Genomic DNA, 26,552 nt, shown 5'->3' on the forward strand with positions numbered 1-26,552 from the left:
TGGGTAGAATTATGGATTGTTTTACTGTTCTTTAGTAACATTATGTTCTCAGGACATATTATGTTTTGTAATTTATTATGTCTTAAAAAAGAAAAATGTTTTAAGGTTTCTATTAGTCAGCTTTCCACTACTATAAAAAAAAATACCTGAGATAATCAACTTATAAACAGAGAAGACCTAGTTTGGCTCACATTTGTGGAGGTTCCAGTACATGACTGGCTCTGCTTTGGGCCTGTGGTGGGAACACTTGGCAGAGCAAAATTTTTTGACTCTTTGGCTGAGAAAGAACAAGAGAGAAGAAGAAGGGTTCAGGGCCCAAATATCCCCTTCAGGGACATGCTCCCAATAACTTGAAGTCCTCCCATAAGCCCCACCTCTGAAGGCTCTACCCTCTCCCAGGACCACCAAGCTGTGGACCAAGTCTCTAACACATGGGTCTCAGGGAACATTCTACATCCAAACCACAGCAGTTTCTTAGGGTTAATTTGAAATCAAATAAAAGGTAAGGGATGGAAGATTAAGCTTGAATTTGCATCTGCTCTGGAAGAATTTTACATGAGGCACATCTAAGAAAAAAAAAAAAAACAGTTTTCTTGGCAGCACTGGAGATCAAACACAGGACCCTGCACATGCTAGGCAACAGCTCTACTACTGAGCTACATTCCCAGCCCCACAAAATCTTTGAAGGTGACTAAGTAAAAGCTGTAAAGATTTGCAGGTGAAACAGAGAGTTCCCAAACTTCCTCATGATGAGGCTAGAAAGTTTAAAAACTAAATCCTGGCCCTAAAAGGCGCCAAGGAGGTCAAAACTGACATATGCTCTGGCTAAGCACAGCCTGAGTAAATCCACACATGCACATCTCCTGGCTTTTGTTACTCAAAATTGCAATGGCTTCTACAAGATTGGCAGAGAGACAATAGCTACTTCTCCCAAGTTTGCTTAAACTGCATTAAATACATATTTTCTTTTTACATTATTAATTATTTCATTTGTGGGCTGGCAGCTGCATCTGGCCAACCAGGATCCAGGCAGAGTCTCTGGCTTTGCTGCCAGTAACAAAGGACAGGAGAGTTACATTTTTCTCGGTTCTGAGTACAGCTGTGGAACAGGCTGTGGATATGGCACTGATAAATTAACTACAAGTTCATGCTTGAGAAATCACATTCAGATTTGGTGGCTATATTTTTTTAAGATTGACTAAAACAAAATGTATTGATACCTCTTATTACCATCTACATTTTCTTATGTGTTTAAGAGATGCAGAATGTCATGCCACAGTCTGGCTGGGCACAATTCACGAGCCACTTATCAAGCAGGAACGAACTTTATTTTTAGAACACACGCCCACCACATGAGTTCTTCAGGAATTCCCTCAGAGCCCAACTGCCACCTCAGGCACTCCCTACGAATATCTCCTCCAATCTCTTCCCGCTCTTGAGGCCGATTGGCTGGGTTGCATAGGCAGAGCCAAAAGAGTCCTCCAATGAGCAGCTCTGAGATCTGAAAGGGCCAGGAAACAGCCCGATGAGCATCACCGCAGAGGAGCCAATCAGCTGGTTGCTGGGGCACTTCAGCTGTGGCTCTCAACAATGTCAGATCTATAACTACAATCAGACAAGGGTCTCTGATTATTCTGAGCATTTCATCTGAGACTCAGATTGTCAATGGGTTCCTCCAAAACTGACTGTATGGCATGGCCAAAGCATGGCAACCTACAATGCTGATTCAGAATTTCTAGGCCCTGAGCAATCCCTGTATCATCAAAGGCAATATCAGTGCTGTCTTTGGAGCACAGATATTAGGTTTTCTCTAGCATATCACTTCTAATGAAGTAAAACCTCACAAAGCTTTCTGTTTGTACCAAATTACACAAGAACTCAATTGTGTATAACCAAACTTTCTTTTGTTCTCTCTTCTTTTTTTTAAAAAAAAACTAATCACAGCAGTGCTAAAGGTTAAAAATACATTATATAATGAATAGGCTCCTATGGATAGCCAACTATTCTGTTAGAATGTAATGTCATTGTAAATTTCCAAGTTGCCTTGAAAATGATCCTCAGAGGTGAAATAAATCAGCTTGCTGGCTGGTAGGCAGTGAGTTAAGTTTTGACTATAAAAAGCAGGAGCGGGAGACATCACACACTTTTTTTTTTTCCCTAGTCCTTCCTCCTGGTTTCTTTTCTCTTAGCTTCTTTTGAACAGTCCTACTTTTATTTTGGCTGATGGTCTCAGTGCTCTGGATTGTTTAAATATAACACAGTTGTTAAGATTAATGTTTCTGGAGCCAAAAGATTCTAATCCTGGTTTCCCTGTAAACTGGTACAGGCTACTTTACTTCTTAGTACCTGTTTCCTCGTGAGTAAAATAGTTTCACTGCTTTGCAGGGTTGCTGGGAGGCTAATGGGAGCTAATGCATGCTATTCAACACATAATGTACACTCTAAATAGAAACTCATATTTTCCTTTCTTAAAGGTGCTTTTAAGGTTACAGAACACTCACACACATTATTGCCTCATTTAATCCTTGGAGAGGTTCTGTAATCAATATGCATAACCAGGAAATGACTTGCCACAAGAGTCTCAGTCCAATGTTCTTCTGCTGTGCTGGTTGCCATATTTATGTAAATCAGAGCCCAGCTGTCTTCATATATAGAAAACGTACCATATACATAGAGCGCAAAATAAGGCACAGAAGATACTCCATAAAGAGCATGGCTTTCTCATATCTTTGTCCTCCTCCCCAGTTTCCCTTCCTATTATGGATTTGTGTGTGTGTGTGTGTGTGTGTGTGTGTGTGTGTGTGTGTGTGAATATTTAATTACAGTTGTGTGCTCGTGGTAAGCTATTCTCTGGTAAATAATCAGACATAATATGAAATGTTAGACAAGAAACAATACATGTTTAAGTCTGAGATCAGAATGGGAAATAGAATGGAGCTTAAAATAGAGAATGAAGAGTTTGCAAAATCATTGGGTAGGGCCTCCAAGAATCTTCTAGAACAATTCCACAAAAATCAGGAAGCTGCTTATAGAACAATCAAGTTCAAGAATCCACTCCCAATGCCACTACCATACTACTACAGCTCCCTCTGCACACCCATGAATCTGGTGTTTGAACAGTGGAATGCGGTTCAGTCACTGTCTTTGTAGCAACGGTATCTGGACATCCCCAAAGCTAGAGATTAGACACTGGATTTCTGCTGCAGAAAACCATCATATCTTTATAGCCTTTATTTTTTTAACTTATTTTTTAGTTGTAGATGGACAAAATACCTTTATTTTATTTATTTTTATGTGGTGCTGAGGATCAAAACCAGTGCCTCACATGTGCTTAGGAAAGCACTTTACCACTGAGCTACAATGCCAGCCACTATTGCCTTTCTTGCCAATGGGTCAAAGCAGCAAGATATTTTCTCTGCCTCTTTTTCTTTTCCCAAGTCCATGCAAACACATCTGATTGAAGGACAAAAATTCACATTCAGAATTTTAGCTGTAGAGACTCTTGGAAAGGTTGTGCTTATTTGTAAGCTTGTGCAGCAGGAAGGCCCACTAAGAAGTGAGAAAGGAGACTGTGCCCAACTAACATTCGAGAACAGGGTTTTTTTGTTTGTTTGTTTTTAAAGAAAAGCATACCTGTACTTATTCACTTATACTTTCCACTTCTTTTTTGCTTCTTTACTAGTCTTCTTTTGTTTTCTTCCCTAAAAGAGGATATGGATAGACCTTCTACTGTGTCAATGTTATTACAATTTTTCTTTCCAGATGGACTTTATGGTGTTAGATAGCTGTGTTATTCAGCTTTCCAACACTGTAACAAAATACCTGAGATAATCAATTTATAAGGGATAAGGTTTATTTTGGCTCATAGTTTGAGAGGCTTCAGTCCGTGGCCACTTGACTCTGTTGCTTTGGGCCTGTAGTAGCATAGTTCATCATGGCAGGAGTGCATAGTGAAGGCCTGTCTACCTCACTGCAGCCAGGAAACAAAGAGAGAAAGAGGAAGGGGCCATGTTTCCAATAACACCTACAAGGGCAGGCACCCAATGACCTAACTTCCTGCCATTAGGACCTATGTCCTAAAGGTTCTACTACCTTCCAATAGCACCAAAGGCTGGAAAACCTTCAACATATTGGTCTTTGGGGAACATTCCAGATCCAAACACTAGTAATAGCTTATACCTGGAAATGTGTATAAACTGACAATATTAAATTTCATTCTATATATATTTTTTTCAGATTCCCATCCATCATGACTGCCATACGACTACGTGAATTTGTTGACCGTCGCCCAGGGATTCCACCCAGGTAATGATCTTACAGATGCACAGCCTTCCAGAGCTGAGGCAAGGCCAGCAGGCACCTAGTGCTTTTGCCTAACATGTGTGAGGTCCTGGGTTCAATCCCCAGTACCACAAAAAGTAAAAAGCTATTAGGATCTGTCACCCTGCTGCTCCCTTATTGAGAAACAACTGCTGCCAGAGAAATCTTCTTTGGATTTAGGGAAAGTGGTTAAAAAAAAAAAAGAAAAGAAAAAGAAAAAGAAAAGAAAAAAAAAAGAAATCCCATACAATCTGCAGAATCCAAGTAAATAGGTAGCTCCAAATTTCCAAGAGATCAGGAGGATTTTGGTTTTTCTCTGGGGAAGGGCTTTTAAAAAGTTGGAATGACCCAAATTTTGGATGGGAGCCTTTTATTCTGCTTGAGGTAAATTGAACCACCCCTGTGCTTCTGCAATATGGGAGCTGACTGCACAGATGGAAACCAAGGAGCAATTTCACTCCTTCTCCAAGATCATCTCTAGCACAGGAATAAAAAGCCCTATACATGTTTTATTGTGCCGAATTCATCTTGCTGAGAGGTATTGGATAACAATCTGTAAATCCTAACCCCACTGTCTTTCACCTTCTACCGAGATTTGTAATTCAGGACTCTGGGGGAGCAACACAGTGAGACTTTCGGGTCAGCTTCATTGGCTTCATGGATTTGAGCAACCTTTATGTTTACTTTAGTGTTTAATTATTTTAACAATGTTTGGTCAATAGAGAAGTCCTTTGAACTCATAAATTACCAAAGGAGGGGTGAATGGAATTCTCTTAAGAATCCTCTTTTCAGAAAAAGTACAGGTCCCTGAAATCTACCTGAGGAGGAAACAGGGTAGAGAGGAACAGGGACTGGTTCTAGTATTTTCTGATTCCTCCCTCCCCACAAGTCCTTGGTCTTTTTGTGGGTAGGTAAGACTGTTTTGTCTCCTGTGGGGCCCATTTAGCTGTGGTCTTGTCTCCTGGAGAAAATGGAAACAAATCTTTGTTGGTTTCTAATGCTTGGTGTTTCATGGAGCCAAATCAGTCACTGGGTCTGGAGGAGCCTGGAGGTTTGGGGGAACAGAGCGCAGCAAGCCCTGGGGCCCACCGGACTGTGTTCAGCTCACTTGTGCTTATTATCAGAGCCACAAGAGGGGAGGCATGATCCAATAGCTCCATCTCTTCTTGCACCCGGTATAGCTGGTGCCCCACCTTTCTCCTGCAGTGATTACTGGGGGCCACGTCTATGCCTACCTTATGCCTTATCAAAAACTATAGGCCCAATCCCTCAGCAAGATACATCAATTCTATGTCCAGGAGGACAGATCTCTCATCAGAATGCCTTGTATCCCTGTGACAGAACACCTGAGATATACAACTTATAAAGAGGAAAGATTTATTTGAGCTCACAGTCTTAGAGGTTTCAATCCAGGTTGGTTGGCCCTGTGCTTTGGGCCTGCGGCAGCACCATACATCATGGCTGGAGCATATGGCAGAGAAAGCTACTCACCTCATGGTGGCCAGGAAGAAGACAGAGGGCCCTTCAAAGGCACAATCCCTATGAACTAACTTGCTCCACTGAGGCCCCACCTCCTAAAAGTTCTACCATCTTCCAATAGCACTATGAGCTGGTTTTATGGTTTGGATATGAAATGTCTCCTAAAGGCTTCTGTATTGAAAATAGCCATGTTCAGAGGTGGGGATTTTAAGGAAGTGAGTGGATTATCAGACTTTGACCTCATCCTCGGAATTAACCATTGATGGATTCGTGATTCATTGACAGTGAGAGGTGGTGGAACCTTTAGGAGTGGGACTTTTGTTGGAGAATGTAGGTCACTGGGACATGCCCTGAAGGGTTTTTCTCTTCCCTGACTTCTTCCCACCTTCTCCCTGCTTCATGGCTGCCATGAGGCGAAAAGCTTTGCTCTGCCATGCCCTTCCATCATGATGTTTCTGCCTTGAGTTAGTCGACCATGGACTGAAACTCTGAAAACAATGAGCCAAAATAAATCTTTTCTCTTACAAGTTGGTTTTTTCCAGGTATTTGTCACAGCAACAAATCTGACAAACACAGCTGGATACCAAAACTTTGAACACATGGGCCTTTGGGAGACACTCCAGATCCAAATTTCATCAGTTTGACTCCAGCTCACTGCCTTGACATGGGCTAGAATACCACTGCCTCTCTGCTTATCTATGACAACTCCCACTCTTCTTCTTCAACAATCTGTTCCCCAGAATGAGCTTCATAAAATGTTAATTGGATCACAGCCCTACCTTGAATAAAATGGCTCAACCTACTGCATTTATCATAAAATCTAAACTTATTGCTGTGGCCTACAAGAAAATACCCCTGCCTATCTCTTCTTCAATCTTCTCCAGGAGGCCATGCTTCTTTCATACCTGGGGGCTTCAGATAGCATCTTCCTTCTGCCTAGACTGTTCCCTTCCCCCACCCTTTCATCCAGCATGTCTCAGGGGTGTTGCCAACTGGTCAGACAGCCATTGCTTGGCCCCTCTGGCTAGAAGAGACCTTCTTCCTCTGCCTACCTCTCCACTTCTGTTATTCCCTACCTCACACCCTTTTTCTTTATTATCGCTATCACAACTTCTGATTACTTTACTTCCTTCCTTTCTCACCACTGGAAGAATAATACTCATACAGCTCCTATTGTGTGCCAGACATTATTCTGAGTACATATTATCTCATATAATTTTTGCAACAACTGTGAATTCCAGATGAGGAAATTGAAACATCATGTGAGTAAGTGATTGTCCCAAGGTCCCATAGTACTTGGCAGTGATGGGCCTTATACCCACTGGTTTGGCTCCACCATTGTTTCTTGTCTTCACTGCAATTTGCGACATCTCCAGATTAGCCCCACTGGTGTGGGGTTTGCTTACCTTTGTCTGAAATCCACTATCATAACCTCTGCTCAGCAGATAGCCACATATGGTAGGCCCCCTGTGTACAGTTCTTGAATAAACTAAAATGAATGAATGAGAAAACTATTCTGTCCTTGTCCTTTATTTGTGGTTTGGCTTCCTGTGACTGGCAGAACCTAGACCTGCCCTTCTGCTCTTCTGCATAGCATTCATCCAACTCATCTTTAAATGCCTAACCTCGAGGACTATACCATACCAGGAGAAACCGAATTGTAAAGCAGTAGAGGCACCTAATAAAAATAAATATTAAATGGCTCACAAGTAATTTGGACCACATATGATTCTCATTAAAAGAATAGTGTTAAATGCAACTGTTAACTGGGACTAAATCCAAGCCACGGGCTGGAGAGTTGTCATTCAGGGGCAGGGCTGTTTGTGGCATTGGTTTTTGGAGTTCAGGATGTTCCTGAAAAGATCATTTCAAGTGCATTACATTTAGTGTGGTGCAGAAGATAAAAGATAGCAACATTGTGTCATATTTAAATGGATTTTTAAAATATTTATTGGGTTGTGGGGGTAGCTCAGTCATTAGAGCATGGGCTGAGGCCCTGGGTTCAATACCTAGCCAAAAAAAATTTTTTTTTTTAATTGGAGCAGTCTCTCAGATGTTGGGTCAGCTTATCCTGCATAGGAAGATAGCAATACCTAACATAGAATATTATACTCACCAAGTACAAATATCTCATTTACTCTCATGTAATCCTTAATGGAAATGATAGTTATTGTGCCTATTTTATTAGTGAGAAATCTGAGGCTCCTCCTTTCCTTAAAGAGATAATATGGAGCCAGAAGAGACTGAGAGGCAATAGGATAGACTGCTGGTCTCCCAATCCCTGCCTTAATCCCATTTTCTGTGTTAGCTTGGCCTTAGCTGAATTACTTATTCCCTCTAAGCCTTAGTTTCCCAACTTGTTATAGTACTCACCACACTGTTTATGTTTAGTTAGCTGCCTGAATGCGGTTTTCATTACCAGATGGGGAACTTTGGGTGAACAGAACATGTCTACCATCACTGTATCCCTAGTACCCAGCATACTGGAGACACATTAGAGTTTGCATAAGTACTTTTTATTAAATTGGAATAACAGCCCATCTGACACTGCTATGTCTTTATTGGTTTTCCTTTCTTTTTGCTACATCATAGTACTTGCTGTCTATCCATAAGTAGGAGAATCACCAAGTTCATACAGAAATAGTGACCAACTCTTTTGGATGAAAGGATGAACATCCTTTCATCGTGCACACACACAGATGACTCTCTGGGTGTGACATGGGGTTTAGGGAACTGAGTTTGATTCATGGCTTTGGCATTTACTAGGGTGATATTTAGAAAGTTCACTTAACCTCCCTGAGCCTCTTTTTACTCTTAAAACACAGAAAGTTAATAATATTTACCTTGCAAGGTCACTGTGAGAATTAACATGAGATCATCTCTGTAAAAGTGCTTTATAAAGCATAGGCACAGCCCAGGTGCAAAGACTTCTCTTTACAGAGTCACAGTGACTCAGGCAACCTCACGCTGTGGTCCAGCCTCTGGAGGGATGAGCACCTCTGTCCTTGCCTGTGCGTATTGAATTTTGTCTGAGACTAAACCCAGATCCTGCTCCAGTTACAGTCACCCTCCCAGGGAATAGGTTTGCTCTTCTGCGGACTGAACACATCATCTCAAAGAGCCATGCTGTCGGGACTTATAAATAATACACGATGGTATTGGACTCGGCTGGACTGCCTGCACCCACCCTAGGCAAAGGAAAGTGCTTTCCACAGCTAATTCAAAAATCTTGAAAGCCAAGTCAATAGGAGTTGGTCTGGGCAGAGCCCTGGGCAAGGCTCCAAGCCAAGTCTGGAAAGTTGGTTCATGCACTCACTTAGATCCATCGATTTTTGCCTCAGATCTAACCTCTAGAGGACAGGCTAGGTACTGCCCCCGCTAAGCATTTCTCCTTAGGAGGTAAAAGTTTTCCTTCAAAATACTGGTATTTACATTTATCAATTGGTAGCTGTTGTGTTTGAGATGAAAGTCATATGGAGTAGCTTGGAAAACTGACCCAAAGAGATTGAGGCAAAGTGTACCATCCTTTCTCAAATCTCTCCACCTCTCCACCCTGCCTGCCCTCCCTCCAATAGCCACCTCATAACACGCACTTTCCCACTCTCTCCACTCCAACTGAGACCTACCAAGAGACACACCCAAGGGACCGCAGGAATGTTACTTGGTGCTGGGGGAGGCTTCTCAATTCTCACAACAGCTTTACACACTGCTCCTAGGGAGCAGCACTTAGTTCGTTAGCCTGTATTTCGCTGGCATTTGCTGATGCATGCCAGCAAAGAACCCACAGGCAAAACACAACCTACTGCAAAAGCAGAATGTGAGAGACCACAGTGCCCCTTTGGAACCTCAGCAGATTCTTCACAAACTCCAAGGTGTTGCTTGGATGAGCACTTAAGAAAGCTTTGTCTCGACTCCCATGCATTCAGAAATGCCATTTGTTCCCTATTTGTGTGCCAACTTCTCTTTCCTCGTATGACTTAATCCCTTGCCGTTATTTACTATTCAGGGTTCAGTCATATTATCCCAGCCACTGGGCAGGCCCAGACAGCCTGTGGTTTTTCTGAAAATCAGAACTCCCTGAGGTCCTGTTTGCATAGACAAAGACACAGACACAGCTGCCCTGCTCAGCACTTGTCCTTCAAACTTGACAGGCCCACTCTGGTCCCCTGTTATAGCTTGGATCTTCAGTGTTCCCCAAAGGCCCAAGAGTTAATGACTTGTTCCTCAGTCTGTGACACATACTGAGAGGTGTTGGAACATTTAGGAGGTGGGGTCTAGTGGGAGGAGGTTAGGTCACTGAGGGAATGTCCTTGAAGGAGATATTTGTACCCTGGTCCCTCCTCTTTCTTCTCCTTCCTTCCACCCACCACAAAGTGAGCAGCTTTGCTCCCACTACGTTTCCATCATGATCTGCTATGTTGCCTCAGATCCCAAAGCCATGGAACCACCTGATCATGGACTGAAACCTCCAAAACTATGAGCCAAAATAAACCATTCTTCTTTTTAAGTTAATTTATCTCAGGTATTTGTTACAGCATTGAAAAGCTGACTAACACACTCCCCTGCACACTCTACTTACCAAACTCTGTCTGTCTCTTGGCCTCTATAATTCCCCTCTCCTGGAGTATCTTCCCAGTCCTATTTTCCTGTCCAAACCCTAGACACCTCTTCCTCCTTGATGCCCCATTGGCCTTTCATTTGGGTCACTATTTCAGCATGTAAAGAAGATTTTTGAGAACCAGGACTGCTTCTTAGCTTTGTATTTGCAGACCCTAACAGAGCTCAGGTACCTTATCTTCATTCAGTAAATGTTGACTAAACCTAAGGCATAGCTTGCATGCATCATCCAATATATGTTTAGTGAGCTTAATTTATGCAAGCCATGTGCTACTTTCAACTGACTCTCCTTTTGTATGAATTCTCATGGCATCTACAGAGTGCTCAGAATTTGTGGAGGGTTCAAAAAGACCCCACATATCCAGGCATCACAAACTCTATAATTACATTTTCCCAATGATGGACACTTTCCTACATTCCTCCTCCAGGGGAAATGACAATGTTCTTCTCAATTCCTTGTCTCAGATACTTCTCTTTTTATCCTTAATCCCACCCCCTAAAATATCCCCAATCAGTCCTCTCTCTCCCCCTCCTTCCACATTTCTTTTTTTTTAATTTTTATTCTCTTTTTTTTAATTGACAGAAAACACTGTGTGTTTTTATCTTGTACCACACTATGTTGTGAAGTACACATACATTGTGGAATAGCTAAATTTAGGTAATTAAAAAAATGCACTTCCTCGGTTACCATTTTTGTGTGGTAGCACATAACGTCACTCTCTTGACATTTATTAATCCATCATCTCCATACACATTTCCAACACATTGTTCAGAATTCCATCATATCCTAATAGTCTTTCTACTTCTATTCAGAGTGTTCTCAAATTTGAGAGCTTTTCTGGAAGTTCTAGCAGGGGAATGCAGCTACTCAAATGCCTTTGACTGAAGAACGGTCCTCTTCTGGGAAGGTCCTCCTCTTTGAGTACACTGCTTCAAGAGGGACACACATGGAGAGGTGAGGGAGGAAGGGGACACCCACTTAGCTAGCCAGATCAGGTGAATCAACCCTGGCAATCAGTGGGGTGACAGATGTTACAGCCAGATTGCCTTCACTTCCAAGCATTCTCAATTTGTTAGCACCACTGCCATCAGAGAAAATCTTTCTGTACCATGTCATTAATCTTTTTAAAAAATATTACAAAGACTCTTGACATCAGGTGATTCTCAAACTTTCAGACACAATACTTACTTTCTTTGAAAACAAGTTTATTCAGTATGAAAATGCTGTCTTGAGCACTAATCTCCAGGATATATATAGAACTCAAAAAACTTAAACAAATAACCCAATCAACAAATGGGCTAAGGAACTGAACAAACACTTCACAGAGGAAGAAATACAATCGATCAACAAACATGAAAAAATGTTCATCATCTCTAGAAATTAGAGAAATGCAGATCAAAACTACTCTAAGATTTCATCAATCTCTAGTCATAATGGCGTTTATCAAGAACACAAGCAACAATAAGTATTGGCGAGGATGTGGGGGAAAAGGCATATTCATACATTGCTGATGGGACTGCAAATTGGTGTAACCACTCAGAAAACTTGGAATGGATCCACCATTTGACCCAACTATCCCACTCCTTGGTTTATATCCAAAGGACTTAAAATCAGCATACTGCAGTGGCACAGCCACATCAATGTTTACAGTAGCTTAATTTACAATAGTTAAACTATGGAATCAACCTAGATGCCTTTCAAGAGATTAATGGATGAAGAAAATGTGGTACATACACACAATGGAATATTACTCAGCCTCAAAGAAGAATGAAATTATGGCATGTGCAGGTAAATGAATGGAACTAGAGAATACTATGCTAAATGAAATAAGCCAATCCCCCCAAACCAAAAGCTGAATGTTTTTTTCTGATAAGTGGATGCTGATTCTTAGAGGGGTGGGGGGGTGGGGATAGGGAAGAATGAAGGAACTTTGATTTGTGTAGAGGGGAGTAAGGGGAGGGGTGGGATTGTGGGGATGAGAAGGAAAATAGAATTGAGATAGGCATTATTATCCAATATACATGTATATTTACACTACTGGAGTGACTCTGCACCATGTACAACCAGAGGAATGAGAAATTGTGCTCCACTTGTGTACAATATGTCAAAATGAATTCTATTGTAAAATAAATTAATTATTTAATTTAAAAAGAAAATGCTGTCTTGAATGTTGCTTCTATAATTCAACTCTGCATAATAAAGAGTTGGTGAAGAAGTTTTCTTCACACTGGTTGAAGAAATTTCAATTAGAAAAATAACTGGGACAACACTGTCTTTTTATAACAAATATTTTGCAATGTCTTGGTATATTTTTGAAATAAAATCCATTAATAATATAATGTACCTATACATAATTTTAAAATATCAATATAGTATTTTAACTATAAAAGGAAATGTAATTTATTATAAAATAAGATACATTTCAGAATATAAACCTGAGCACCATGACCCCTCTAGCCTAGTCTTCCCTGACACCACTTGTATTAGTCAGCTTTCTGTTACTATAACAAAACAATTGAGATAACTAATTTATAAAGAAAAAACTTATTTTAGCTCATTGTTTTGGAGGGTCCAGTCTAATATGGGGCAGACCTGTTGCTTTGGGCCTCTGGTAGGTGTACCAGATGGTAATGGCAAAGGAGTGTGTAGTGTAGCACACTGCTTACCTCATGGCTAGGAAGCAAAAGAGAGGTGAAAGGAAAGAGATAGAGGTCACACTTCCCATAACCTAGGGACCCCACCTCCTGGAGACCAAGGCTTTAATCCATGGACCTTTGGGGAACATTTAACATCCAAACCGCAGCATCACTATATTCTGGTTGGCAAAATCATCTCATGTTCACACTCCCCACCAGCCCTCACCCCATTAGCTCATGTTTATGCTTCAAAACTTCCTCACAACCAGTGCCTCCAGGTGGGGTAGAGTCCCTCATCCAGGCTTATGAGCACCTCATGCTTTGATGTCACAGTGCTGCTCTATTTATAGCTCCTTTATTGTTTTTTTTAACTTAGGAAAATATACAAATTTATCAAAAGTAGAAAAAATAGTATAATGAGTCCATTTGTTTCCTTATTTCTATAATTATCAACATTTGTCCTACATATTTTATATATCCTTTTCTTTTTCCTAATATTTTGAACCTAATACCTGACATCTGAAGTATTTCCTTATGAATCCTGAAAATAAATTTCACTTTTTTTTTTTAACTGATCTTGGAGGTTGTGGCGAGGGGAAGGGAGGCCTGCAGGTGCCATGAACTCAGGTATGGTGGAAGGAGTTCGTTATGTCAGACACTGTCAGGAAATTTTGCAGGTTTTAGTTGCCAGAAACAGGGGACCAAATCCAAATGTATTTCTATCATATAACTGCCAATGTTCTTCCTTTAAAGAACTCATTGTAACAACTGCTTTTTTTAAAATCAATTCTTTTCCTTCTCCATAGTAACTTCATTGTTCACAGAGGAAAGGATCTCCGAGGCTACTACCATGGGCAACTGGCAAGAGTTCATTATGATGAAAGTGTGAAGAAAACACCCAGGTGAGACACATCCTAAGTATTAATTTCCAAGAATGTCACCAAAGCTAAAATGATTTTTATGGGTGACATGATCTTAATAATGGTAACAATAATAACAAGTATTACTTCATGGTAGAAAAGATTTAGAAGGAAATACACCAACTATCAAAAAAGTTGGGTTTTGGGGCTGGGATTGTGACTCAGTGGTAGAGTGCTCGCCTAGCATGCACGAGGCACTGGGTTCAATCCTCAGCACCACATAAATGTAAAATAAAGATATTGTGTCCACCTACAACTTTAAAATAAATAAATTTTTTTTGAAAGTTGGGTTTTGTTGTTGTTGGGAGTGGGTGGGGAGGTCTTTTCTTTCTTTTTTTCTTTTTACACTGGGGATCATCAAACCCAAGGCCTCACTCATGCTAATATGAGCTCTATTACTGAGCTACACTCGTCTTTTTAAATCAGTGGTAAGATTGATAGTATTTTGTATTTTACTTTTTAATCTTTTTTTATTTTCCAAATTTTTTTATTTCTTTGATTTTTATTTTTTTGATTTGTGTGTGTGTAGTGAGGAGGTTACTTGTGGCACTTTATCAGTGCACTGCACCTCAGCGCTTTTTATTTTTTACTTTGAGACAGGGTCTCAAAATTGCTAAGGCTGGCTTTGAGCTCATGATCCTCCTGCCTCAGCCTCCTAAGTCTCTGGGAAAACAGGCATGTGCCACCACATCCAGCTTTCAATGTTTTTTCTAATGAGCACACGTTGTTTTTACAATCAACAATAAACAAAGAATTTTATTAAATCATTATTAAAAATCCCATGTCTTTAGGATTTCCAATTGGCCAAATAACTGAAACTTACTGAGATTCAGTTTCTTTCTCAGTAAAGTTACGAATTTGACCTAAATGTTTTCTGCCCTTCTAGGTCTGGTTTTCATAAAAAGAAAAAACTAAATCAGAGGTACTTTGATATCTCTCTCTCTCTCTCTCTCTCTCTCTCTCTCTCTCTCTCTCTCTCTCAGCTTAGGGAAGCAGGAAACTATAAAGGCAGCAATTTGAGTAACTTATGAACTGTTTGATCTTAGGCAATCTTCATTCCTTCTCAGTATTAACTGCCTTAATCTGCTAAACAAAATAATGGATATAAAATTCCATAACACATTAAGCACTCAACATACGATTACTATTACCCCAAGTTCATCATCTAGTATATGGTACAGATTTCTCCTCTCCCAGTTGACTTTGGTGTAGCCAAACTCCAATTATTTTCCATGCAGAGAGAAAAGAGCCATGGCACCCATACTTTGGAGCAGCATATAGTCTATATTTATATGATGATCAAACTGGAAGTAACTTTGAGGTCATCCTGGTCCAATTAGATGAATGAAAAATAGCAAGAGAAGTGACATCTTGCCTGAGGTCACACAGTATAAATGTTATACTTGAATTTACCCCTATTTCCCCATTCCCAGTTCAAGGCTCTTAGTTCTAACTCATATAATTATAGTCAACTGTACTTTTGTTTTCTGTTATTGTTTTGTTTTGTTTTTGAGACAGGGACTCACTCTGTTGCTGAGGATGGCCTTGAACTGCTGGGCTCAAGGGATCCTTCTGCTTTTGCTTCCCAAGTAGCTTGGGTTACAGGCATGCCACTCATTACAGCAACATCCTCTACTAGGGTACTGACAAGAAGGGAAACAGGACCCAGAGCCAGAGCTGTGCAAGCCACAGGGGCACCCTCTGAGTTTGTTCTTTGTGCAATCTGACAATGTCCTTGCTCTGCTCACCACCACACCACCACCAAAACCCGTCTGACTAATGCCCAAACATCAGTCCTACCAGGGCATGGCTCTATGAAAGGAACCTGATTTTACTTGGCTCTTACAAGACTTGTGCCTGCCAAAGTTCAGCATTAAGATGCAAATGTCAATCTATAAGTTTATTAAGTGTCTAGTGAAGAATAAGAATAAAAAGTAAAAATCTAAACAAAATGCTACCAAAACAGGAAATACTGTGGTTCTTAAGACCATTCTTAGGTACATTTTGGAGGGAGCATTTGGGGGAGGGGGATTTTTAAAACAAGAAAGTTATTATTCATGTCCAATTTTGTTCCAAGGTGAAAAAAAATCCTAAAAATAGAATGGACTGTTTCATGAATTGGCAGGTCAGTCTATGCACAGGAGCCATGCTTTACTTCCATTGTTGCATATGTGCTGCCTGAAGCAAGTATCTAAATCTAGTTATTGTAATTGTGGTGTCACCTGATAGTTGTCTAATGGCTTACCTTCCCCAAATATCTTCCTCCACCAACGTGGCCTTTTAGATTATAGTCTTTTGAGTGAAAGTCAGAAGGGTGCTGTTGTGTTATTTGAAAAGGTAGAATGTTCTAGTTCTTGAGAAAGACTCCAGGCAAAGGTGGAGGCAAGCTGGCAGTTCATCAGGAGTAGATCTAGGGGGTGGTCCCCAGGATCAGAACCCCCAATGGCACAGAAGTGACCAGACTGACAGCAATGGTCACACAGAACCCAAGCCCACAGGAAACTGATACAGACACCAGACAGCTAATGTTCTCATTGACAGCAGGGACAGCAGGAGACTCATTCCATAGGAAAAGGAGTACTACCATCCACCACTTAAAGCACCCACTTCACAAGGCCAAATACCTATTAAGCATGAAAGAAGAACAAGCAGAGGTGGGTGGGTGTTCCTGATGCTTCTCCAAGCCCATCCACAACAGATCACTCTCACCCATTCAACACGTTTCCCACGGCACGGTGAGATTCTTACTCTTGCCTTTTTTTAAACTTCAGACAGCGTCACTCCATTTCCACCTTGCAATCAAGTTTTTACACAATCAGGAAAAGATTATGAATTTTTTGTTTTTATGCTGAGGATGGAAGCCAAGGCCTCATGCACACTAGGCAAGTGTTTTACCACTGACCTACACCTTCTGAACCCCAACATTTTTATTATTATTGAGTAGTTTTGATCACCTCTTTGTATGATGTGGTCACAGTAAATGATATAAGACTATCCTACTCAATCCTGATTGAATTTAGATGTTCCAAAATAACAGTCAACATTTAATACTTTACATCTATAGCAGCACACCTCACTTATTTTTAGCATATATAAATACATACTATAATATATCATATAAATTATATATATGGTGTGTGTGTGTGTGTGTGTGTGTGTGTGTGTGTGTGTGTGCGTGCGCGCCTGGCACAGTGATGATGCACACCTAACAATTTCAGTTACTTAAGAGGCTGAGGTAGGAGCATTGCAAGTTCAAGACCAGCCTGGGCAACTTAGCAAGACTTTGTCTCGAAGTAACATTTAAAAAGAGCTAGACATGTACTTTAGTAGTAGGGCATTTGTCTACATGAGTGAGTCCCCAGGGTTCAATCCCTAGAATCATACACACACACACACACACACACACACACACACACACATACACATACACAAAAAATATTTAATAGAATATTTAAAAGATACTGATGGCAAGCTGTCTGTGTGGTACACACTTGTAATTTCAGTGTCTCAGGAAGCTGAGGCAGGAGGATTCCAAGTTCAAGGCCAGCCTCAGCAATTTAGCGAGATCCTGACTCAAAATAAAAAATAAAACAGATTGGCTATGTAGCTCAGTGGTAAAGCACCTCTGGATTCAATACTCAAAAATAAAAAATAAGGAGGAGGAAGAGGAAGACATTGATAATAAAAAATTGAAAATTACCAATAATGGTATCACCCAGAGCTAATCATGCAGATCCGCACCAAAATAGGATGAGACAGGGTTGGGAATGGTATTGTGGAACCTTTTTTCTTTCATAATAGCTTTATTGGAGTAATTTATATGCCATACAACTCATCCATTTAAAATGCATAACTCAAATCAAAACCTTTGTTTAAATTTAATAATATATTGTGGACGTTTTCCATCTCAAAATTATAATTCTACTGCATTAGTTTTCGTGGTGGTATGGCATTCTCTATATATGTCTATCTTAGTGACTAAATAATTCCCTATTTTTCTTTTTAAAAATATATCCTCATTTGTAATTGACAGTAGTCGAACATGTTTATGGGAACCATGTGATATTTCAATACATGTCTACAATGTGTGATGGTCAGATCAGGGTGATTGGCACCTCTATCCCTTCAGCTGATTCCTTTTTTTTTTCCACCTGAAAGTTCTTCTCTCTCTATCATTATAAAAACACTTTGTAAGCATTCTTAGAACTAAGTCTTTGTTAACATTCCTAATTGCTAGAATTGTTGAGACAAAATATAAGTTTATTTTCAAGGTCTTAATACCTATCACCAAAGTTGTAGGTGAATGTATACTTACATTCATATCTGAAATACTCTACTGATAATGAAGGTTCCCATGAGGGTACCCGAAGGTATTTTGCCATTACATTTTGATTATTGTTTACTTTTGACTTTGGAGAGTGTTTATAATAGAGGTACAAGAAGGTTGTGATTAATTTGAGGCCTATTAAACACCAAGATGCACCACTGTGCTGATCCACCTAAAAGAATTCATTGGTTTCTTGAAGGACCCAAACATGCATAGAAAAATTACAATGGGCAAAGGCAGAGTGGGGGGTCTATCTGGCCCACAGGACACAGCTGTGGGTGGGCGGAGTCAGTGGAGGTTTTAATGCAGGTTCCCTTCTGTGACCTGCACTGGGGAGGAGGAGAAGGAAGGATGCTTAAAGGGAAACTGAAAGCCCTGCACTATCTGTTGCAATTTTGGCAGGCCCAACATCACTTCAGGGAGTGGGCTGTGGCTGATGAGAAAATGGACCTCTTTTCTTCCAGTGGGTACTCATCAACTATTTCTCTTTACATTTAGACCACTCATAGACTTGGCAATTCCAACCGAGAGAAAAACTCCGTATCAGCCTCAATTAGACCAACAAACGCTCATTCGATATATTTGTTTTAAAAGTCGTTCGAAGCCTGTCGACTCGTGGTATAAGGAAACCACTTACCAGAGAAGCTATTCTCTGCCATTTTACGACATTGGTGAGTCAGGTCAAGTGATCTTGACCACTGAGTTAACCCTGCCTGGGCCACAGATCAGCACATTCCCTGGACTTGCTGACTCAGAGAGCCCGTTTAGGACCCGGCTGGGGGCAGGGATATGTATGTGAGGGTCTGGATGCAAAAAGAAGTTAGAGGGGTGCCGAGGGTCCCTCCTTTCCTCCTTTCCTGGCTCCCTGCATCTGGGACTTCAGGGATGAAAATCTGCAAGTGTCCTTCTTAGGAAGCAGACTCCAGTCTGAGCCCTGAGTCCCTGTCCCACCACAAATTGTGAGTGGGCCTAAACACATTGTTGAGGGAACTTCTTTTTCTTTCTCTATTTTAAATGATGTTATGACAATTACTTGACATATATGGAGGCATGGTTCAAAAATTCCCAACTCCCCTCACTGTATTTCTCTGTTTCAGCAGGTGGGCAGAGGGATCCTGAGCGTGTACAATGATGCCAGCTTAATATTATTGACATAGTCATTAGTGCTTTGGGTTTTTGTTTGTTAAATGAATTATCTCATTTGGAAGACTTTGTAAATGAACAAACCCCAACATTTTGGGGGCTCTTACATGGTGTCAAGGACATACTTAGTCCTACGGCAAGCTCTCTGAGGTGTTACCATCCCATTTTACAGTAAGTTGCAGGGACCATTCATTAACTAGCCCCAAACCACATAGCCAGGAGGTGAGATCAGCAGGATTCAGGACCCAGAGCATTTCACTCCCAAATGTGGCCAACTGTGAAGCTATAGTGCTTCTGTCACAGCTGAGTGTCACCTGCATGAGTTACTATTTAACAATTTTCTTTAAAGAGAGTCACATGAGAAATGGTGGGAGAAAAAGGATTTAGCCTTCCCTCACTCCTCCCAGAGTGATCTGGAATAAGCTGGAAGGGCAGAGAGATGGCCCCAGCTGGGTCCCAGGTCCCCAAGGAACAGCCAACAGTAGCATCAGGAGGAGTGGGAACCAGGCAGAGACAGGCCAGTCTTGGGAGAATTGAGCCAGGGACTAGGTGGCAATAGATGAAGCTAGGATAGGGCCAGCGATTGACAAGAGGTTACAAGCAGGGCAAAGCTGGGTTCTGAAAGCAGGAGAAGGTTGGAGTCTGAGAAGGGAGGGAAGTGAGAGCCAAGAAGAAAGATAGGGGCTGAGATGAAGGTCATTTAGAGAAGGAGGGGCAGGGAGGGAGTGAAGAGTGGTTGGGGTGGGGGTGGCAGAGCCCCCTTGAGGAGGTTGTGGTAAAGGAAAGTAGGGGGGCTAGGGGTATAGCTTAGGGCTGAAGAAAGTGTGAAGCCTGGGAGGTGAGGAGGGGTGGAGAGAAGAGGTGGTCAGGATGTGCCAGTAGGACTCCTGCCCTACAGACTGACTGTAAAAGTGCAAAATCTGTTGCATGAGGGAATCCGGTGGATTTCCAAAACAAGAGAAAACTGGACCCTTGCCAGGCATGGTGGTGCACACTTGTAATCCCAGCTGCTCCAGAGGCTGAGGCAGGAGGATTGCAAGTTCAAAGCCAGCCTCAGCAAAGGCGAGACACTAAGCAAGAACCTGTTTCTCAATAAAAATACAAAAAAAAAAAAAAAAAAAGAGAGAGAGAAGGGGGCTGGGGATGTGGCTCAGTGGTCAAGTGCCCCTGGGTTCAATGCCTGGTACCAAAAACAAAAAACAAAAAAACAAAAACTGGACCCTTGTTATAATTCTTCTGCTAGGAGGAAACCTCATTAGATAGATACAAAAGGTATTCTCCCTCACTTATTTCAGAAGACAGTTTTTAATTCTTTCCAAATCTACAAAACCAAATGAATGTTCAGCAGAACAATTAAATGTTTACCATCTGCTCGGTACCTTGTCCTCTGCTAGATAAATAGAAAATCCAGGCAATGATCTCAGCCACAGGGACCTTACAGTCCAATAGGGAAGAGGACCTCAATCTTTTAGAGAATGACCGAATACCAACTAAAGAAGTAGGAGTCCAAAGATGAGTTTACTGGAGCCTCACTACAGCCAGTTTCAGCTAGGAAAGCAGCATGCATGAACGGGGCCTGAGTTGGGCTGTGTGATGGGTCTGTTGGGATGGGCCACCAGGGACAGTGGATGCTGTGGTGAGATTTGTTGGGACTGGGGGAGGATGTTGGCCTGACTAGGGCAAGGGAGAAGACTTTTCCCTGGAAGCCTAGGGAAAATCAAATTTGGACAATCAGAGTCATAGTCAGCCGAGTGACCCAGTTCTGCTCAGGACAGGGTAGAGAAGGCAGGTGCTACAGACAAGAAGAGCAGCCAAGAAGCTGTTACAGTGGTGCCACGTGTGATGGTGTGAAGTGGGGCACAGGATTTAGGCATCATAGTGCCGCAGGCCTGGCACCTTCTAGCTGTGTGGTGTTGGGCTAGATACTCAACTTCTCTGAACCTTTTTGCTCCTCAGTAAAATGGAGACTCGAAGTCTATCTTTAAGATAGTTGTTAGGATTTAAAATATCTCATGCCTGGAACTGTGCTAAGTGACATTCATGTATGCTCATCATTAACATTAGTTGTAAATGTCTCCATGAAGTAGGTATATTAGAGATCTTAATCACCTGCTAAAAGTTGGGCACAGTGGTGCACGCCTGTAATCCCTGCAACTCAGGAGGCTGAGGCAGGAGGATCGTGAGTTCAAAGCCAGTCTCAGCAACTTAGCAAGATGCAAAACAACTCAGTGATACCCTGTCTTCAAATAAAATACAAAATAGGGCTGGGGATGTGGCTCTGTGGTCGAGTGCCCCTGAGTTCCATCCCCAGGACCAAAAAGAAAAAAACAACCTACTAGAGCAAGTAACTGTTGTCGGTTCAGGTCAAACCTAGATATGTCACACTCCAAAGACAGTGCTCGTAAATTGAGCTGGGAAGGTTTGAGTAGAAATGGAGTGAGGATTTATATGGCAGAGCACTGGAAGTGAGGAAAGGTGGTGCCAATAAAGAATGTGCAAGAGAGGAACTAAAGATCACTCCACAGTGTTTCTGCAAGATTATTGGTACCTCTGATAGAAATAGTGGTTTGAGGCAAATATGATCAAGTTGGGGTCTGTAGACAATTGAAAATATGGTGCTAGAAAGTGCAGGCTAGGCAACAGAAGATGAAGAACAGCTTTGGATATCCCCTACTTAGTGAGGTTTGAAGCCTGACTTACTCCAGTGTCATTTATATTGAAATATTCACTGCTCTGTTCATTGAGTCAGTGATTGAATGCATATTAGTTGTCTATTACTGAGGAACAAATCATTCCAAGACTTTGTGGGTTAAAACATGAATGATGATTTTTTTAAAAATGTCTTAGGGGTTTCCATGGGTTGGGAATTCCAAAACTGCTCAGGTGGGCAATGGTGGCTGAGGCTCTTGAGATTTCAGTCAGAAGTCAGTGTGGCTGCAGTCTCAGCTGAAGGCTTGATGGCTGGAGGATCCAACCCAAGGTCGTTTAGTGACAGCATTGTACTTTTCCATGTGGGCCTCTCCATGGGGTTGCTTGAGTGTGCTGATGGCGTGGAAGTCAGCTTCCTTTAGAATGAGTGATTCAAGACTGAGGTGGCAAAATGCAATGGCTTTTATAACCTAGGCTCAAAAGTCATACTCTGTCACCTCTGATTTATCCTATTAGTCACATACAGCCACCACTAAGGTCGGGTGGGAGAGGCACAGATATCCTCAGAAGCTGGCAAACACAGTGTGACTATTGTGCACCAATTATAAACGAGACACTGTGCTATCCTGGGGATACAGTGACCACAATAGACAGGACACCTGCTTCCAGAGAGCTGGCATTCTGCTGGAGGACACAGGACATAGCCAGATACACTTTTTTTAAAGTTATAGATTTTGGTAGAGCTATAAGGGAAATTAGCAGGGTGATGAGCACAGTTGAAGGAAGTTCCTTTAAATAGAGCTGTCAGGGAAAACGCGACATAATTTTAGCTGAGCCCTGAAAAATAAGAATGAGTCATATAAAGAACACTTCAGGCAAAGGGAACAGTAAAAGCCAGATCCTGAAAGCTGGAAAAGTCTTTCAGATTTGTGGAACAGAAAGAAGGCCATTGTAGTTTGGTGGGTAGTGAGTTAGGGGTTAGAATAATAAGGTGATTGAATTTTATTTCAAGAGCGATGGAATGTCATCAAAGGATTTTGAAGAGTGATATATTATTTAAATTTGGGGGAGGATGGTCCTGGGGATGAAGCCTTGTGTGTGCTAGGCATGCATTCTTCCCTCACCCCTTCTATTCTGGAGAGATCACTCTGGGTGCTGTTAAGACAATGGAAAGAGACAAAAGGGAGGGTATGCAGACCACTGAGGAAGCTATTTAGTGGTTTAGACCAGATATGATGATGGCTCATAGCAGCAGAGAAGATGAAAAGGAATAAATGGACTCTACAGAGACGTGGAGGTGACATTAGATTGGACTGGTAACAGATTTGATGTTAGGCACATTTTTATTTATTCATACTTATTCCTTCAGTAAATAATTTGAGAGCCTATGTGAATGCCAGTTGGTATGCTATTTTCACAATATAATGTGAGCTGAAAACAGACACAAGTTTTCTACACTCAGGGAGATTTAGTAGAACTAGCATGGAAGTAGCCATAGGTTCTACCCTCCATAAATGCTGGGAAGCAGTTTATGGGATGCTATAATGGCATACAGCAGACAGGAGGTTTCCCTGGGGAAATGAGCCAAGAGCTGAAGGATAAGCTAACTAGGCAAGAAGGGAAACACATTCACAGAAAGTAGTTTGTGCAAAGGCCCTGTGTTGGGATGGAACATGACATGTTTGAAGAATTAAAAAAAATAAAGAGATCTGGGGACATAGCTCAGTGATGAGTGTGTGCTTAGCACATACAAGGCCATAGGTTCAATCCTCAGCAGAATAAGAAAGACTTTACTGGCCATATTCAGGTTTGGGGTCTTTAGCCTCAGAATGGGACACAGTTGAAAAGTTTTAAAAAGAATAGAGATAATGATGAAATTTTCATTTTGAAAAGATTACCCTAACCATGAAGAAGAAAAGGAGAGGTAGGGAAGGGAATGGAGTAGGCCAAAGATTGGTTATGGAGAGCCAATTGTTGTGATTTGGTTGAGGTTCTTAATCTTGGCTATATCACTTGAAGAGTTTTCAAAATATCCAGATGCCCAGACTATACCCACTATTACTGAAATCAGAATCTCCCAGTAGGGGGTGGTTGGGGTGACCTAGGCATTAATAGCTTTTAAAACTCTCCAGATAATTCCATTGTGTAGCCAAGTTTGGGAACCAATGATTCAGGCAACTGGTGATGGGTTGTATCGGTACAAAGACTGAGATGGATTTGAGAGATACTTAGATGGAAACTGTTTTATAAACAACAGGCAGGCAAAAGGTTGGTACATAAGAGGCCTAAGAGAAGAACATTACAGTCAGAGCACTGGTAGAGAAAAGAGCAGAGACTGAATCAAACATATTCAGATCAAGGCACAAACTCCTTCAGGAGTTTTGGGGAAGGGCTTTTCACAGAATAAGAGAAAGCAAGATTAAGTTGTTTATCTAGTCCTCGGGTTGTTGAGCTTCACCATTAGGCCAGTCTTTGTGATTAGATTCTTTTTACATTTATTTATTTATTTATTTTTTGCAGTCATGGGGTTCAATCTGCATGTCTTGCACATTCTAGACAAGTCTTCTACCATTGAGCCACACCCCCAGCCCTGTGATTAGATTTTTCAGGGCTGAAATCATGTGTAGATTAGTAATCTCTTGCATTTCATGTTCCCTTCTCTGAGGTTTCTAATTTGGCAAATTGTTTAGGAACAGAATAAATATAGACTATGCATGATAGGTCATGTTTATTGCTTTAAAAAATCTTCCTCCATTAAAATTCTTTCTCAACACACATCATTTATTTACTTAGGAAACACTTATTAAGCACTGACTATGTGCAGGCCACATTGGAGGATATAGAGCAGGCTGTTCTCAGAACTTACAGCTTGGTAGGAGGAGGCATCCCTCAGAAGAAAGTTGTCCCTGAATTACTAACCCTGGTACCAAATAATTAAAGATCATTCTTCCAAACTAAAAATAAATGCTTTTAATAGCTGCGTGACTCTTAGGTTCTTTGACCCTCAATTTTCTCACCTGCAAAAAGGATAAAAATAATATCTACCTACTAGAATTGAGATATATGTATAAAGAATTTAGCATTGTGTTAACAGCAGCAGTTTGATACAAAGTGGTTCCCAGATAATGTAGTACTAAAAGGCTTGGGGGGGGGGGTCTAGAATTAGGCTGTCAAAATGCAAATTTGTGTGATTTATTCATTTTATTTACATTTTGGTATAAAAGTAGGCTTCTTAACTGGAGACTGAGCCAAAGAAATATCTTCTGGCTAACTAAGTCCCTTTTTCCATATTTTAAATACAGCCCTTTGCCTTACATGCCATAAATTATTATGTTATTATGCACAATTGCTAAAATAACAGTGTGTTAAAATTAAGGAGTAATCTTATAATAAATCATTAATTTGTTTTAAATTCCAGGTTGGGACCAGAAATTAGCCACCATTTCACTGAATCCTAGACCACTGAATTCAGTGCCAGAGTTCTACTGTTATGAAGACAACAGTGGCTTCGAAAGATACTTTTAAACTAAAATAACCTTGGCCTTGGAACAAAATAACTTCCAACATTCTTAGAAGACTCTTGAAATAAACTGATGGTAGAACTATTTTTAATTTAAGTGTGTATACAACAGCTCTAAGCCTAAAACATTTACATGTTACAAATTCTTTTCAGATTAAGTTGATCACCCTACAACTGGGAATCAAGATCCAGCCTTAAGAAAATGTGTCATGGGTTAAGGGTACATAGCTCAAAGCACTTGGCTAGTTTGAGTAAGCTCTGGGTTTGATCCCTAGCAACACAGAAAAAGGAAAAAAGGGAGGGAGGAGGGAGAGGGAGAAAGCAGGGGAGGGAGAAGAGAAAGAGAAAGAAAAAAAAGACAACTTGTCATATGACTAATACCAGTCATTGATGATGCAGACAAACCATCTTATAATGGTAATATTTGGGACTAGGTGAGAACATATAGTAATTGCATCTGCTCAATATCATTGTTGAGGGTTGGGGGAGAACCTGGAGTATATAGCTAAGTAGGAAAACAACTGAAGGGGCTCTAGATGAAGAAATCCAGGAAAAGCACAGGTCTGCAGTAAGAGGCAGAGAGTGTTTGAAAAGAAGACTGTCTTTGTATACAAGTTTTAACATCCCTATGGCAGCAAGAAGAAAGCTTGGTGTAAATATGCATCAATTCCACAGGCAAAAAGCCAGAGGGTCTTCTTTAAAGAAATGATCTCAGAGAAAAGAATCTTACATTCTGACCACTAGGGAATTCTCCAGCATACTAATTGGCTTCCTACTCAATCATCCTGGAGTAAAGCCTAGGGTTAATAAACTTCTTCCAAGAACAGTTCCATATAGCTTTCCACTGCCTTAGTTCTTGACACTGTCCGCCAAGCCATCACTAAGCGGTCTGAAAAAATAATGCAACATGAAAGACAAAGACCCAGGGGGCTTGGGTCGT

General features: G+C 41.1%; 1 protein-coding gene across 1 annotated transcript; it reads left to right on the forward strand.

Annotated features, from left to right (window-relative positions):
* The first annotated feature begins 4,241 nt into the window (after nucleotides 1-4,241).
* Nucleotides 4,242-25,624, forward strand: SPMIP3 (sperm microtubule inner protein 3). The gene is made up of 4 exons (XM_081297305.1): nucleotides 4,242-4,305; nucleotides 13,860-13,955; nucleotides 18,799-18,971; nucleotides 25,511-25,624. The coding sequence occupies exons 1-4, from the start codon at nucleotides 4,250-4,252 to the stop codon at nucleotides 25,615-25,617; spliced, it is 432 nt and encodes a 143-aa protein (XP_081153431.1). The 5' UTR covers nucleotides 4,242-4,249; the 3' UTR covers nucleotides 25,618-25,624.
* Nucleotides 25,625-26,552: the final 928 nt, after the last annotated feature.

This window comes from Spermophilus citellus (assembly GCF_964194105.1).
Source record: "Spermophilus citellus genome assembly, chromosome: 6".
Taxonomy (NCBI): domain Eukaryota; kingdom Metazoa; phylum Chordata; class Mammalia; order Rodentia; family Sciuridae; genus Spermophilus; species Spermophilus citellus.

Bases quoted from the DNA above. Each gene is read 5' to 3' on its own strand.
- SPMIP3 (XM_081297305.1), top strand. From the start codon at position 4,250: ATGACTGCCATACGACTACGTGAATTTGTTGACCGTCGCCCAGGGATT. The intron at 13,956-18,798 runs GTGAGACACATC...CTTTACATTTAG, and splicing joins AGTGTGAAGAAAACACCCAG to ACCACTCATAGACTTGGCAA. The intron at 18,972-25,510 runs GTGAGTCAGGTC...TTTAAATTCCAG, and splicing joins TCTGCCATTTTACGACATTG to GTTGGGACCAGAAATTAGCC.